This window comes from Protopterus annectens, chromosome 5.part1 (assembly GCF_019279795.1).
Source record: "Protopterus annectens isolate FY-2018-M chromosome 5.part1, PAN1.0, whole genome shotgun sequence".
Classification (NCBI taxonomy): Eukaryota; Metazoa; Chordata; order Ceratodontiformes; family Protopteridae; genus Protopterus; species Protopterus annectens.
Window position 1 is genome coordinate 411,735,886 of NC_056736.1, and position 15,389 is coordinate 411,751,274.

The window sequence follows — 15,389 nt, forward strand, 5'->3', positions numbered from 1 at the left end:
TTTCCTTCTCCTCCTGACTGATTTCACCAGTACTGAGTTGAGAGAGCTTAGCCTCCAGTATGGCTATATGGTTGCATCTCTCACATGTGTTGGAATTTGTTGGGAGGAGGAGAGGATTGTCTGTGTACATGAGGCAGTTGTAACATTGCCTCAAGATTCCGAGATTCACCAGCTGGACCGGAGAGGAGATTGACAACTGACCTTTGGACATGCTAGAATAGTATTGGGAATGCCTTTATAATTGAAAAAAAAAGGCCAATGGGGAACGAGGTACTCAAGGGGAATTTGTGAGGGTGTAGTGCTTTTAATATTTTAGTGCTGACTTATATAATTGCTTTAGTGAGCAAGTGCCAGGTAACTTAAATGCAATGTGTTTCAGGTAACTTAAATGCAAAAATGACAAACAGTAACTTTCTTTCAAGTGAAACAAGGAAATAAGTACAGTAAGCAATGCAGATATCACTAGGGATCCACAGAAGCGCTGAAAAGCCGCGTTTTAGGTGGAATTAGCGTTTCAGGAAATAACAAGCAAACAAACAAGCAGCATACAAATAAAGCTAGATTCAGCAGGCCTGGATCTAGTCTATGCTACAGCAAACAAGGTGTACCAATTTCAGTAAGAAACAGTTCAAATATGCAGGCACTATAAGCCTTTAACCAGAAATTCCCAGCTCAGAAGGGCAGAGTCCAGCCTCTCCTCCCACAAGAGTGCAGACCACAAACCTTCTTAATGTAAAATAACTGGCCTGAAGCCCAAGTGCTTAAACCAGAGCTAATACACTTTTAGAATAACAGACACTGAGCCCTCAATCAGCAGTTCATAACTTAGAAGGATGTAAGCTATCTGTCCTGCCACCACAATGCAGGCCACAAGCCTTCCTAATGTAAAACAACTGGTCTGAAGCCCAAGTGCTTAATCCAAAAGACTTAGAATGATAGCTACACTTTAATCAAGTTACTACCAAGCAGTAATAAATACAATTGAATACTTTAAAGAATGCCTGGATTAGTGCTCAAGTTATACAAACAAAGCTAGATTCAGCAGGCCTGGATCTAGTCTATGCTACAGCAAACAAGGTGTACCAATTTCAGTAAGAAGCAGTTTAGATATGCAGGCACTATAAGCCCTTAACCAGAAATTCCCAGCTAGAAGGGCAGAGTCCTGCCTCTCCTCCCATAAGAGTGCAGACCACAAACCCTTTTAATGTAAAATAACTGGCCTGAAGCCCAAGTGCTTAAAACAGAATTGATACACTTTTAGAATAACAGACACCGAGCCCTCAATCAGCAGTTCCCAACTTAGAAGGATGTAAGCTACCTGTCCTGCCACCACAGTGCAAACCATAAACCTTCCTAATGTAAAACAACTGGTCTGAAGCCCAAGTGCTTAAACTAAAAGGCTTAGAATGAGTTACACCAAGCAGTAATAAATACAACTGAGTACTTTTAAGATGACGCAAAAGCAAAATAAAGTAGGAAGAAACACAAATACAGTAAAAGCAGATTTTTTTTTTTTTTTTTTTTTGAGTGAGCAAATGAGATGGGCCCAGGAGTTACAGGGCAGAAACAAGTGCAAATGCAGGCCTTCAAATCAGAAAGTTGAGAGAGATGGAAGACCACCCAAATGGCCAATAACTACAAATTCTGGGCCAGAACCACTCCTTATGTGGTAGACAGGTTACCTAGTGCTTACCACTCCCACTGATAAGCTAGAAGGCTTCCCTCCAACACAGAAAAGCTTGGGGGCTCAAAAGCTTACAAATAGTCCTGGATACAGCAAATCTGTATCTGGAACACTAATTACAAGAAAGGTAGGAAACAGGCTTACAATTTTTTTTTTTCAGAAAAGTAGCAAAAACAGTAGTGAAAACAATTCACATGCAGTGCAAGCTGGCACACTTGAGTATGTAGCAATATGATTTTGTAATGTCTGTTATTTTAATATTTTTATGATATTTCTGATTCTTTATTTGTTTTATATGATGTGTAAGTCATGATATTTTAATAGTATATTAATGTCATACATATTTTGCCTAATTAATTGGTGCTATTGTTACATTGTATTAATTTGGTGGTTTGTTACATGTGACTAAGTAATACATGCTATTAAAGACTGCATTTTTAGGGTTTCTGTTATCTGATGAAGTCATTATTTTTCAGACAAAAGTGTTAATTTTATGTATTAAACCTCTGGCAATTTGCATTGGCGTTTTTGTGTGTGTGTGTGTGTGTGTGTGTGTGTGTGTGTGTGTGTGTGTGTGTGTGTGTGTGTGTGTTTGTTTTGATATTTCAGAAGAGGTTTAGTTCCTGAACTGACTATTTCTGATGCCATTTAACTTGCAGATGTGAAGTAAGCTAAGTTGACTTTGGCTGTCTGCTTTGAAAACTGCAACAAAAAGGTCACAAGTTTGTAAACAATGATTATTACAATACATTTTAAAGCTACAATGCAAACTTCATAACTAAGGTAATGTAACATATTACAAGTAAACATTAGCCATGCAATGAATTACAAAAAATGTTTAATCCTATTTTCAGATGAATGGTTCACATGATGGGGTGTACTTATTTCACACAGGATATCAGGACTATATGAAATTCAATCAGATTATGAAGTGGGAAGGGAAGGAGTAAGTATTTGTTTATTCACTGTTTCTGTCAAATGTTTATATATTTAACACTTAATTATACTTAGGAAAACAAATGACAGAATGATAGTTTTTAAGTCAATTTCTGCTTGTCAGTTTTTCTATTTCACAAATATATAAGTCACAACCTTCATTTTACCACTACCGTACTACCATATGTAAAAAAAGATATTGCCTGATAGTATAAACTGATATTTAAAAGTAAATATTTATAACTTATAAAACAGTTAAAAGTTTTACTCAAAAATAATAGCTTCATTGATTTTGCTGCAGAAATATTTGTTCAACTGAGATACTGGAAAATGTAGAAAAACTGATTGCATTATTTATTGTAAATATGCTTTTGCTGTATTATACTGTATTTAACCCTAGGAGAGATTGAAAAAATGAATTTAAGTTTGGGTCACAGTATTTAGACAAGATCAGCTGTACCAACAACACTGGAGTGACAGTACTTAACTGTGATTAGCAATCAGAATGAAATTGTGGTGGCTGATATTGGACAGGCCACTTACATGGGAACAATGTAGCTATGAGAAACTTAATAACAGTCATATCAAACTGGTGGTGGTAAGTGATCCTAGCTCAGATCTGAAAGTACATACTATGGTAAATATCCATTGTATCAGGGTGATGCACAGAAAATAATCCTTATTTAGCTGCATTGCTTCATTTCGGGTTGTGATGGTATTTTGGTGGCCTATGTTATGAGCGGACAATGGGACAATACTCAGAACAAACTTGCTACAGAATATCTGTGACAAGTTTATTCAACTTTATTTGAAAACTTGTCGAGTTGGGTTAACAGATCTTCTGTAAGTAGTGTTGTTGACCTAATTAATGGAATGGACAGTTATGGGCTTTCCAAAAAGTGTTGATGTGACAACTGAATGGATGAAGGCCAGCTGCACTTTAGGTACAAGACAGAGAATGGTGCTGGATTTCTTGCTATAGAAGTGATGTTTGGCTAAAGAGAGGGTCAGTCATGAACAAAGAAGGATAAACTGTGTGACAAGTCTAGAGAGGTGTATTCAGTACATTTGTAGGGTATTTGACATGTGGAAGAATGCAATAAGTGCTACTGCTTCTATTATACTTATTGCACATTACATGTCTCCCCAGACCAGAAGAGGGAAGGTGGGAGCAAAATTTAAAACGTGCTGTGTAGCCTCTCTCAAAATAAGAGAGACAGAGAGAGCAGTTTTATGTCTCCAAGGATCTGGAGCAAAAATGTGGAAAAATGTTTGAAACCTGAGACACTTCTGTAAATTGCAACTAAAATATTAGTAAAGTAGACTACCCAATGAAGGTTTCACAGTTCTTAATTATGCTAAGTTCAAGTATTTTATAGTGGTTATTCCCTAATTGCTTTACAACATACAGAACAGAATGGTATAAATACAATGATGGCCTTAATACAGTTATTTAAAAAATATGTGTTATTACAGCACACTGTTTATCAGAATAAAAGCAAATAATGTCTGTAAACTCACGGTCAGCCTCTGGATTGCATGGCATAAGTGGAAATTCCTTAAGATTACAAGAGCAGGGTAAATTATTTCTTACACTTATTTCACTGAACTGCACTTCTGAAATGCTTATAATTGTGCTATACAGTTGATCTACATTTTACACTGTTATAAAGCTTTTTTTATTGTTTCACTCCATTTATGTACTGTTCTATACTGTTTTAACATTACCTAACTGTAAACTGCTTTTTCATACTGAGAGTTGTATTTTCTGTTTGTGAGTGCTCTATCCAAGCTTTTCTGAGCATTTCTGTCTGTTTACAGTTTAAAGCATTCTCGAGTCTGCTCCTTGATCTGTTTAAAACTTTAATTTAGTGGCTACAGCTAGGAATGTAATAGTGTGCATTACTATAATTGCATTTTTTATTTAAATTACTAAATTGTAAACTGCTTTTTCATACTGAGAGTTGTATTTTCTGTTTGTGAGTGCTCTATCCGAGCTTTTCGGTGCATTTTTGTCTGTTTACAGTTAAAAGCATTCTCGAGTCTGCTCCTTGATCTGTTTAAAACTTTCATTTAGTGGCTATAGCTAGGAACTGTAATTTTTCCCATCCACCCTCCCTAGTGTTGTGTGTTCTTATACTTGGTGGCTTTGCAGTTGCCCGCCCATACTGTATATTTGATCTGTGACACTCCTCCCAGTTTAGTGTCATTAGTTCACTCAATCTAACAGAGAACATTTGAGAAGGCCAACCCACTCAGATTCTTAACGCTGAATTAACTTCTGTTCCAGCTTTCTCCATTTCCACTTTAATGGGAAAAAAATTCTAAGCTTGCTTCCCCCCTTTCCTGTGTCAGGTCAGATACGGATTTGTTGTGTCCAGGACTGTTTGTGAGCTCCTAAGCCCCCCCCACTTAACTAGAGTTAAACTATTCCTGGCACCATAAAGTCTGTTCTTCAAAATTTCCCTTGCAACTAGCCAGCTTTTTAGTTTTAGCACTCATCTGTTTCTTTGATCTCAGCACTTGTTTAGAACTCATTGTAAGCACTAAATAAGTTACAAATTACTACAACACTCAACTTTCCTCACTTGTCTAGAGGAAAACAGTTTTTGCTACTTAATAAATAAGCACCTATTCAGGCATATCTAAAGGTCAGCTCCTGGTGTTTTCTCCTGTCTACCTCATGAATCTGGGCATCTTGGGACAATGCAGCAATTGCCTCATGCACACAGACAGCCCTCTCCTCCTACCACCCAACACTACGACCTGTGAGAGATGCACTTATATAGCCAAACTGGAAGCAAAGCTCTCTTCACCAAAGACTGGCCTAGACAGTCAAGAGGAGAAGGTAAACACTTGCACCGCACCACACTCATCACATAGTCCCTCAAAACCTACACCACCAAAACACACACACAGAAGCACAAAACACACATCTACATTCCCAGAGGTTCTCAGTACAAATCTGCCCAAACAACAGAGACCCCCAAAGCAGAAATGCAAGCAACATCCACCCCCCAACACAACCCAAATGACACATAGCCCACATACTCAGTGTGACACTCAACTACAGCCCATAAGGCATAACGTACCTAACACTCTAGTCATAGGTGACTCTATAGTCAGGCACACTGATGTTCCACTCACCAGTCTAAACAAGGAGAACGTTACTGTCAGATGCCTGTCAGGTGCCAGGATCCGCCACATAATGCATGCACTCAGGTCACTCCACAACAAGTACAAATATGACTCTGTCATTGTCCATGTTGGTGTGAATGACCTGAGATGTACCTCCCTGGACTACATGAAAAGAGACATGGAGGAGCTCTCTGAACTTGTAGCCCAGGCCAGTATGACCCCAGCCCAGAGTAGCATCCTGCCATCACCCAGAATGACACCACAGTACAAGGACAAAATGATTGACTTTAACAATTGGCTAAGCTTCTGATGTCATTCTAAGGGAATCCATTATCTGTTTGCCTAGGATGACATGATCGACAGACCACTCTGCTTTGCCAGAGATAGCCTGCACCTTTCGCCCTTGGGATTCCAGATACTGGCAAAGGCTCTTGGCACCCCTATAGTGCCTTTTTAGGCATGGTTCAAATGACAAATTCACCACCATAACAGGTACAAGCAAGCAAAATCTGAGGGTAATGCTACTCAATGCTAAAAGTCTAAACCTCAAAATGCACTCACTCGAGGCACTCCTTAAAATGGAGAACATTGACATCTGTGCAGTGACAGAGACCTGGTTCAAAGCTCCAGAGAGCACCCCTGCATTACCAGAATTAATTCATACCACACCTTTCGGCCACCAAACCTGGACTGAAACACTAAAGGTGGAGGTGTGTCTATATTCATTAAGGATATCTACACCTCCAAGCTAGTTGCTCAGCATAATGCATCCGGGATTATCCAAGTTCAACTAACTCTGGGCAAAACTGCAATCCAGATTGTGGCTTACTACAGACCCCCCCCCCCACCATGCCCCAGGATTCCCACTCCTCTTCCTGATACACTGGAAAATATTAAGGTACAACCCAACACTCTAATAATGGGTGATTTCAACTACCCTACCATTAAGTGGGAAAACTACTCATGTACCAACTCTTTTGATCAACGTTTTCTGGAAATCATCAATTCCAATGCCTTGGATCAACCTATCCACACCTCCACCAGGGGCAGCAATATCCTAGACCTGGTCATCACCAACATGGGTGACCGGTGTTCCACACCAGAGGTCAGCTCCTCGTTGGTCAGATCCGACCACAAGCTAATCACCCTAGACATCCACATCCAGCTCCCACCCCCCCATGAGGAAAACAGCCGTAAAAAAATTCTCCAAAGCCAACTTCACGCTTCTTAAGACAGAAGTGGTAAACTTCACAACACCCATGCAAATGGACAATAGAGGTACAACTGCTGAATCATACACAAATCCACTTTATAAGCACTTACACGAGTGCATGGATCGTGCTATCCCTAACAGAACCAAGATGCTATCCTCCAAAAAAAGGAAGCCAATCTGGTGGTCTTCTGCCATAAACAAACTCTACAACAGAAGAAAGAAACTGTTGCAAAAATGAGTAAAATCCCACGATTGGAGGAACTCCCTGGTCAGCCTCAGTAAGAAGCTGAGATCCCTCATAAAATCCTCCAAAGCTAGTTATGAAAACAAAATTGCGACTGATTCTAAAGACGACCACAAAGCATTCTATAGCTATGTCAAAATTCTCAATGGCAACACTCAGATCTGCTCTGAGTTACAGCACAATGACACTAAATATACAGAACCAACTGATATTGCCAACATCCTAGCAGATAGGTTCAGTGCTAACTTTACCCCCCTCTCACCCCCTAAAGGGCCCATCTTTATACTGGAAGAATGCAAAGTTCCTGTAATCATGGCTGCACAGGTAAAAACCTCACTCTCCAAAGCCAAGAATACAGCATCCATGGGACCTGACAACATCCCAGGCTGCCTTCTACATGGACTACAGAATGAACTGGCAGCCCACCTAAGTACCATGTTCAATCATAGCCTCACCTCTGGCTTTGTGCCCATTGAATGACGCACTGTGGCAGTTATCCCACTCCACAAAGGGGGGGGGCCACAACAGACCCCAGGAACTACCGCCCCATCAGCCTGATGAGCCTCATCTGCAAGGCCATGGAACGTATCATCATGGAATTCATAAACAAAGACATTGGAGATCTCCAAACTCTAGACACCACATAGTTTGGGTTTGTAAAAGGCAGATCATGTCTCCTAAACCTGATAGACTTCTTTGAAGTAGTCACCAAAGTCATAGATGAGGGTAAGGTGGTTCACACAGCCTATCTAGATCGCACCAAGGCGTTCAACACCATCCCCCACTCTGGCATTATAGATAAACTCACTAAACTAGGTATAAATCCCTATGTCTCAAGATGGGTTGCCAGCTGGCTTACTGACAGAACCCACACTGTGAAAGTAGCAGACTCCAACTCAGACTTCAGACCAGTGACAAGTGGAGTACCACAGGGTTCAGTCCTGGGTCCTGTCCTGTTTGGTATCTACTTCTCTGAAGTACAGGCTTTTGCTAACTAAATTTGCAGATGACTGCAAACTAGGAGCCATAATCGAAACTCCTAATGATGTGGACATTCTACAAAAGGGCCTCAGTGAGACAGATGCCTGGCGTCAAAGACATGGTCTGAAGCTCAATGCCAAAAAGTGCATTGTCATCCCCTTTGGTAAAAACTCTGTACCCATGAACTACCACATAGGTGGTAATCTACTTAACACTGAAAGTGTGAGACGAGACCTTGGGACACAGGTGGACAGTAGTCTCTTCTTTGATAATCACATCGCCACAGTGGTCAGGAAATCCTTCTACATGGCACACCTCATCACAAAAGGTTTCTCATCCAGAAAAAAGAGGTCATTGTTCCCCTCTACTCATCACTCATTAGACCCATTATAGAGTACAACGCCCCTTTTGGTATGCACCTCACAAGACATCTACAACAACTGGAAAGACCGCACAAATACCTCACAAAGAGGATAACTGGCCTCAAACAGATGCCTTACGCAGACCATCTCAAAAAACTCCAGCTTTACTCCGTCGCATATCACCTACTCAGAGGCGATCTCTGCCTAACATGCAAAACTATGTCAAACCCAGAGCTGTTGGACATGCTCCACTTAAAGAAATCCCAATCCCTCCAAGCTACACGCTCTAGGGACCTAAACCTTGTTACCATAATAAACAGAACATGCTGGAGGGATAGATTCCTGTCCCAGAGACTTCCCATACTCTGGAACAGACTACCTATCTATGTCAAACAGAGCTCCTCATTAGCACTCTTCAAGAAAAATCTTGATGATTGGATGGGTAATAGGAAATTCACCCCGGGGATCACTTCTGTGGTTCTGCTTGACAGGGGCACATGAAAATAATTTTCTTGGGTGGCGAAAGCCAGGGTACCTTTTTGGCTAGGCTTGTATAGGCTCTAGGGCCAATAGCCTAGTACCTACCTATGAACCTATGAACCTATAACAAAGTTCATCAAACTTGCTGAAAGTGCCACCAGGCAAAAAAAAAAAACACTGTCCAAATGCCTGGACGCATGAAATGATTCATGATTAATTAATTACAATAAAAAAGCTGCCAGTTTGAGAAACTACCAACACATTCCTAATTCACCACTGTCAAGTTTATAATGCAGGCCCAAACCAGACTGAATGACAGCAATGGCATATCCAATAATGTGAAATAGCAAACTGCGAGCACTTTCACACTGACACAGATATAAAACAATGTAATTTTCAAGCAGCTCTGCAGCAAACACAGACCATAGCTAACCTATTTCAAACCAAAATGGTTTCTCCTCACATATCTTTCATTGGACGGTGAAAAAAGCTGTAAAAGTGCTTCATGTTTCACTGAATACCAAACAAACCAAACTCCCAGGAGTCAGTCAGCCACAGTGAGGGCAAACACTGATGGCATCTAGTCCAGCAACATGAACAAATAGATGAAAACACCAAGCAACTAAGTAATCAGTCCTGTCCTGCAAGTAGCAGTCAACCCACAGCTACCACCATAACAAAATACAAGCAAAATTATCACCACAATGAAGTATTCACCATAAGACTGAAGCTGGAAGCATCTTCCGATTCCTGTATATTCAGAGGTTATGCAGAGGATAATCTACTAAAACTTAGTGATGACCTGGCTTAGTTCAACATTCCCCTCCAATCTGATGGCTCCACTGTGTATGCAGAAACTTTTATCGCTAAACTCCAGGCACATGCAAATATATACATAGATGTATCTGTCCCCCTCCAAAATAAATACAATGCCAAATTTAAAAATAACCTGCATGATGGAACCTAAATACAAACAGGCTCTACAATAACAAGAAAAAACGCATTGCATGCAATTACAAATGCAACTCTGAAGATGTCAAAAATGTTCTTGTTAAACTTAAGAAGAAACTCCAGGCCCTGATCTAATCAGCAATAGCTAGATATGAGGTAAAAACAACCACCCAGGCAAAAGACAACCATAAAATGTCTTTAACTATATTAGAAACCTTGCAAACAATGCCCAGCATTGTACAGAGCTAATAGTAAATGATATCACATACTCAAACCCTGAGGACATAGCCAATCTACTTTCACATAAATTGAGTTCTTAACTTCACCCCCTCCACCCCTGCATTCCCAAATCACATACCTGCATATACAGCCCCCAAATCTCCCTAGAATAAGTCCTCAAAGCACTTTTCAAGGCCAAGAGGACTGCTGCTATGGGGCTAGAGCTCATACAGGCTGTCTACTGGTCAGCCTGAAATAAGACCCATCAAGCCTCCTACAGTGGCTATTCAGTATCAGCATCCAAATAGGCTTTGTGCCAGATGAATGGAGGACAGCAACATTCATCGCCCTGCACAAATATGGAGTCTCATTGGACCCAATTAATTACAGACCCAGAAGTCTGGCCAGCCTCATCTGTAAGGCTATGGAGGAGATCATTATGGGATTAATAAATAGGTATATAGGTAACTACAAACTCTTGATCCAAGTCAGTTCAGTTTTGTCAAAGGTAGATCTCACCTGCGTAACCTGATCGTCTTTAAAAAGATTACTGAAGCAATTTATGAGGGAAAATAGATACTCGTCCCCTATCTAGACCTTACCAAAATATTCGATACCATCTCACACTGATATATTGTTGGTAAACTCTCCCAGCTAAATATTGATCCCTGTGTAATTCATTTGATAGCAAATTTTCTGAGAAACAGATCCCAGATAATTAGAGTAGGTGGCTCTATCTCCTCCAAACAGACCTGTCACAGGTTGTGCACCCCATGGTTCCGTACTTGTGTCGATCTGCTTTGGGAAGCTAATGTTAAGGTTTTATGACTGACCAAGTCTGCCGATGACTGTCAACTTGGTGCCATCATGAACTCTCCAGAGGACAACAAGATCCTCCAAGAGGGTCTTTCCAAAACAAATAGAAGGTGTCATAACCATGGGCTAATACTAAATGCCAAAAATGTATAAATGCCTTCCTGAGCAAGCACAGCACCCCCTGTAACTATCACATCAATAACACAACCCTAAAAATCGATCAGGTAGTTAGGGACATGAGAACCTATATATATACACATATTGTCGTTCAATCACTATGTACCCACTTTTGTATGAAAATTCTTTTTATTGCACAGCTTATTAGAAAGTGTATTTGGATATAGATCCAGGGATATGATCATTCTGCTGTATTTGGCACTTATTGGCACTTTTTGGACCGATCATTGAGTATGATGACCCCTTCGATAAGTATCTCTCCAAACACTTAACACAACTTGAATAACCACAATACTGTCTTACCAAGAAAATCAAGGGCCTAAAACATAAAAACTACACTGACAGTCTGAAAGCCTCATCCTTCTCATACAGGCTACTGAGGTGCAATCTCTGCCTCATGTACAGAGCCTCAGAAGACCCTATCCTCTCAGATCTGCTGCTCATTGACAAGTCCAATGCGGAATAAACACCCACGCAAGAAAACTTAATATAAAATTGCTGGAGGGATCGATATGTATCACAGAGAATACCACTTCTTTGGGAGTGTTTTCCTCTCTACATAAAGCAAAGTATTTTTCTGACTATTTAAATATAACCCTGACAAATGGATGGGAAACCGCAAATTTATGCCTGGTTTAGCATCCATGTCCATTAAGGGATAAGATGCAAATGACCTGCCCAGCTCTGGGTTATTCATACTTAAATTACAGGGACTAAAAATGCCATGGGAATGCAGAGTTAAACTTTTAAAGAGCTTTATGGATCAATAGCACGTATGAACCTATGAAGCATTGAACAGGAACTATTAAAGTCAACTGAAATTGTGTTCTGATAAAAAGAAGCAGAAAATATCCAAAAGATAAAGGAATTTTTTGTCCACTAGCAACCATCTGCAGGTATCGTGAATTCCAAGCAGGATTTTAAAATAAAGTACAGCTAAAAAGTATACTATCAACATTTTTAGTGAATTTGGAAAATTTCAGGAGAGAATATGATTATTACCTGGCTGAGAATCATGTACCTCTGAGATATCTAAGTGAAGGAAGCATTTCATTAGACCAGAAGTTTTCTGAAAAAGTGATTTACAGAGTATTATGGAACTCACAGAAAGAATGATAGTATGGTCTTAGGTTTGCGCACTGTTTGATGTGTTAACATGAAACTAAATGAACTGCAGCACAAAGAGTCTGTCACTTGCCTTTCGTAATTATGCCTGGTTAGTGAAAGCTGCCTGGGTAAACCAGTGCTTACTGTCCTTTTGTACACAAAGAGGATCTAACCATTTCTCACCATATGCTCGGCTAATCATATACACATCCGCATGACATTTGCTCCAAACAGTAAAACTCAACTATAAGAGCTTCAGTGGCATTTTATATGCTTCTGGCTACCTTAGTCCACTTGTGTTTAAAAAAAACCCATCTCACATTAAAAAAATTAAGATAGTTTCAAGTGCACTTGCAGATGTGTGCCATTCTTTCTGTAAGACGTATGTGGCATTTCCTTTGGTAATGTCATTGTCACAGCTTGGGCAACATTTGCATTCAGAACTTCTCTATGGTTAGTTCATCCTGCACTGCATCAGGCAACACCATTGTTTTCTTCTTGGATCGCTAAAGACCAGAACCGACGGAAGGAGGGTCCTACCTTTTACAAATAGCTTCTAGAGAGGGTCCTACATTTTACAAATAGCTGCTAGAGAGGGTCCTACATTTTACAAACAGCTGCTAGAGAGGGTCCTACGTTTTACAAATAGCTGCTAGAGAGGGTCCTACGTTTTACAAATAGCTGCTAGAGAGGGTCCTACGTTTTACAAATAGCTGCTAGAGAGGGTCCTACATTTTACAAATAGCTGCTAGAGAGGGTCCTACATTTTACAAATAACTGCTAGAGAGGGTCCTACATTTTACAAATAGCTGCTAGAGAGGGTCCTACATTTTACAAATAGCTGCTAGAGAGGGTCCTCCATTTTACAAATAGCTGCTAGAGAGGGTCCTACGTTTTACAAATAGCTGCTAGAGAGGGTCCTACGTTTTACAAATAGCTGCTAGAGAGGGTCCTCCATTTTACAAATAGCTGCTAGAGAGGGTCCTACGTTTTACAAATAGCTGCTAGAGAGGGTCCTCCATTTTACAAATAGCTGCTAGAGAGGGTCCTACATTTTACAAATAGCTGCTAGAGAGGGTCCTGCATTTTACAAATAGCTGCTAGAGAGGGTCCTACATTTTGCAAATAGCTGCTAGAGAGGGTCCTACATTTTACAAATAGCTGCTAGAGAGGGTCCTACGTTTTACAAATAGCTGCTAGAGAGGGTCTTACGTTTTACAAATAGCTGCTAGAGAGGGTCCTACATTTTACAAATAGCTGCTAGAGAGGGTCCTACATTTTACAAATAGCTGCTAGAAAGGGTCCTACATTTTACAAATAGCTGCTAGAGAGGGTGCTACATTTTACAAATAGCTGCTAGAGAGGGTCCTACATTTTACAAATAGCTGCTAGAGAGGGTGCTACATTTTACAAATAGCTGCTAGAGAGGGTCCTACATTTTACAAATAGCTGCTAGAAAGGGTCCTACATTTTACAAATGGCTGCTAGAGAGGGTCCTATGTTTTACAAATAGCTGCTAGATAATTGGTTCTGAGTTTGCTTCCTGTAGCTTTTATTAATTTCACTGATATGCCTGCTCTAAAGTAATCATACAACATACATCACATCCTGTTTGTTTGGTGTATTTACTAGACAAAGACTGGACTGGGGGTTCTAAACAACTTAAGCAGATCAACATTTATTAAATAGAGAAATATGAAAAGCAACCAGTATATGCCACTTCAGTGGTTATGGTTTCTGCCTCACATCTCTGGAGTTCATTTCTGACTTTCAGTTATTGCCTGCATTGCACTTGCATATTCTGCTATTGTTTGTGAATTTTGTCTGGGTAGTTTGATTTCAAGCACAGCACCAATCACCCTTTCTATATACCATTTGTGCCAAACTCTGGGCATCTCATCTATCTAACCTAAGGGCCATCCAGTCATTTCCTAATTCCCAGGCCCATTTAAAAAACACCTCTCCAATTCTACAATTATGAAAATGCTTCTGTGCAGCACATGTAACTTTATTTTTTATTTATTTATTTATTTAGTTAGTTTGTTTGTTTATTGTGGTAGAGCACTGATCCAGATGGGCCAATGTTAGCCTCAGCCTGGGTACAAAAACACAGCATATAAAAGCACTGGTACAATGTAGTACAAAACAGCAATAATAACAGAAAATAGTACAATGCAATATATAACAACAATGAAAATAAACATACAACAAAGGAAGAGAAATAGAATATTTTACAGAGGAAAGGAAGGGGTGACGTGACAACAGTAAAATAAACTCAGAGAGGTTTTAACACTTGCGGAGTGGAGTAATGAAAATAGAGGTCTTTCTGGAATTAGCTAAATATAATCCTGTCCCACTCAGCCTTAACCAGCTCATTTCTTATCTCCTCAAATAATTTCTACTGTCTTATAGCACTGTTTCATCTTCTATCATCAGTTCTTCTACCCCATCATGTAATATGCACAGTCAGCAAAGATGAAGAATTAGCAATGAGTAGATTATCAGTTAAAGCCATGCAATCTGGTGAAACTGTAAACTAACAACTAGAAACACAGCTCAGGTTATATATAAAGTAGAACCACAGAAACAAAGTCAGGTAGGTGCAATCTGTAAGTATTTGTGCTAAAGAAAAAATAACAGCTTAGTGGTGAAAACATTCCAGTTATAGAAATACCATAACTCCAGTGATAGAGTTAATTTACCATCTGGTACAATTACACAACCTACAGAAAAAATACATTGACAAGAATACCACAGTCACAGTAATGCAATTAATAACTACACACATGATATGTAAGTCACATCTATGACTGCATAGTAACTCAGTGATAAAACTGTTTACCTCTTAGTTTCAGGGTAAAGCATTCAATCCTGAACTCCAGTGATCATCTGTATGGAGTTTTCATGCTCTGACCCAATGTCCCTTTAAGTTTTGTCAGAGTGCTCTGTGTTCCCTCACACCTCCTAAAAAAATGTTCACTGATTGGCTACTTTAAACTGTCTTTATATATAGCACTTATTCTTGCCTTTGTAGCCTGGTTGTGGCTAAAAAGGGTCTGAGATAAACCAGTTCAATTAGTT

The 15,389-nt window shown here is 39.8% G+C and overlaps 1 protein-coding gene across 1 annotated transcript in view; it reads left to right on the forward strand.

Moving 5' to 3' along the window:
• The window catches only part of LOC122803174 (lysosome membrane protein 2-like), a 476,872-nt gene that overhangs the window by 333,407 nt on the left and 128,076 nt on the right, over positions 1-15,389 (forward strand). Inside the window, exon 5 of the mRNA XM_044072789.1 lies at positions 2,539-2,630. Coding sequence (XP_043928724.1) covers positions 2,539-2,630 — 92 coding nt within the window. The remainder of the gene's footprint in view (positions 1-2,538; positions 2,631-15,389) is intronic.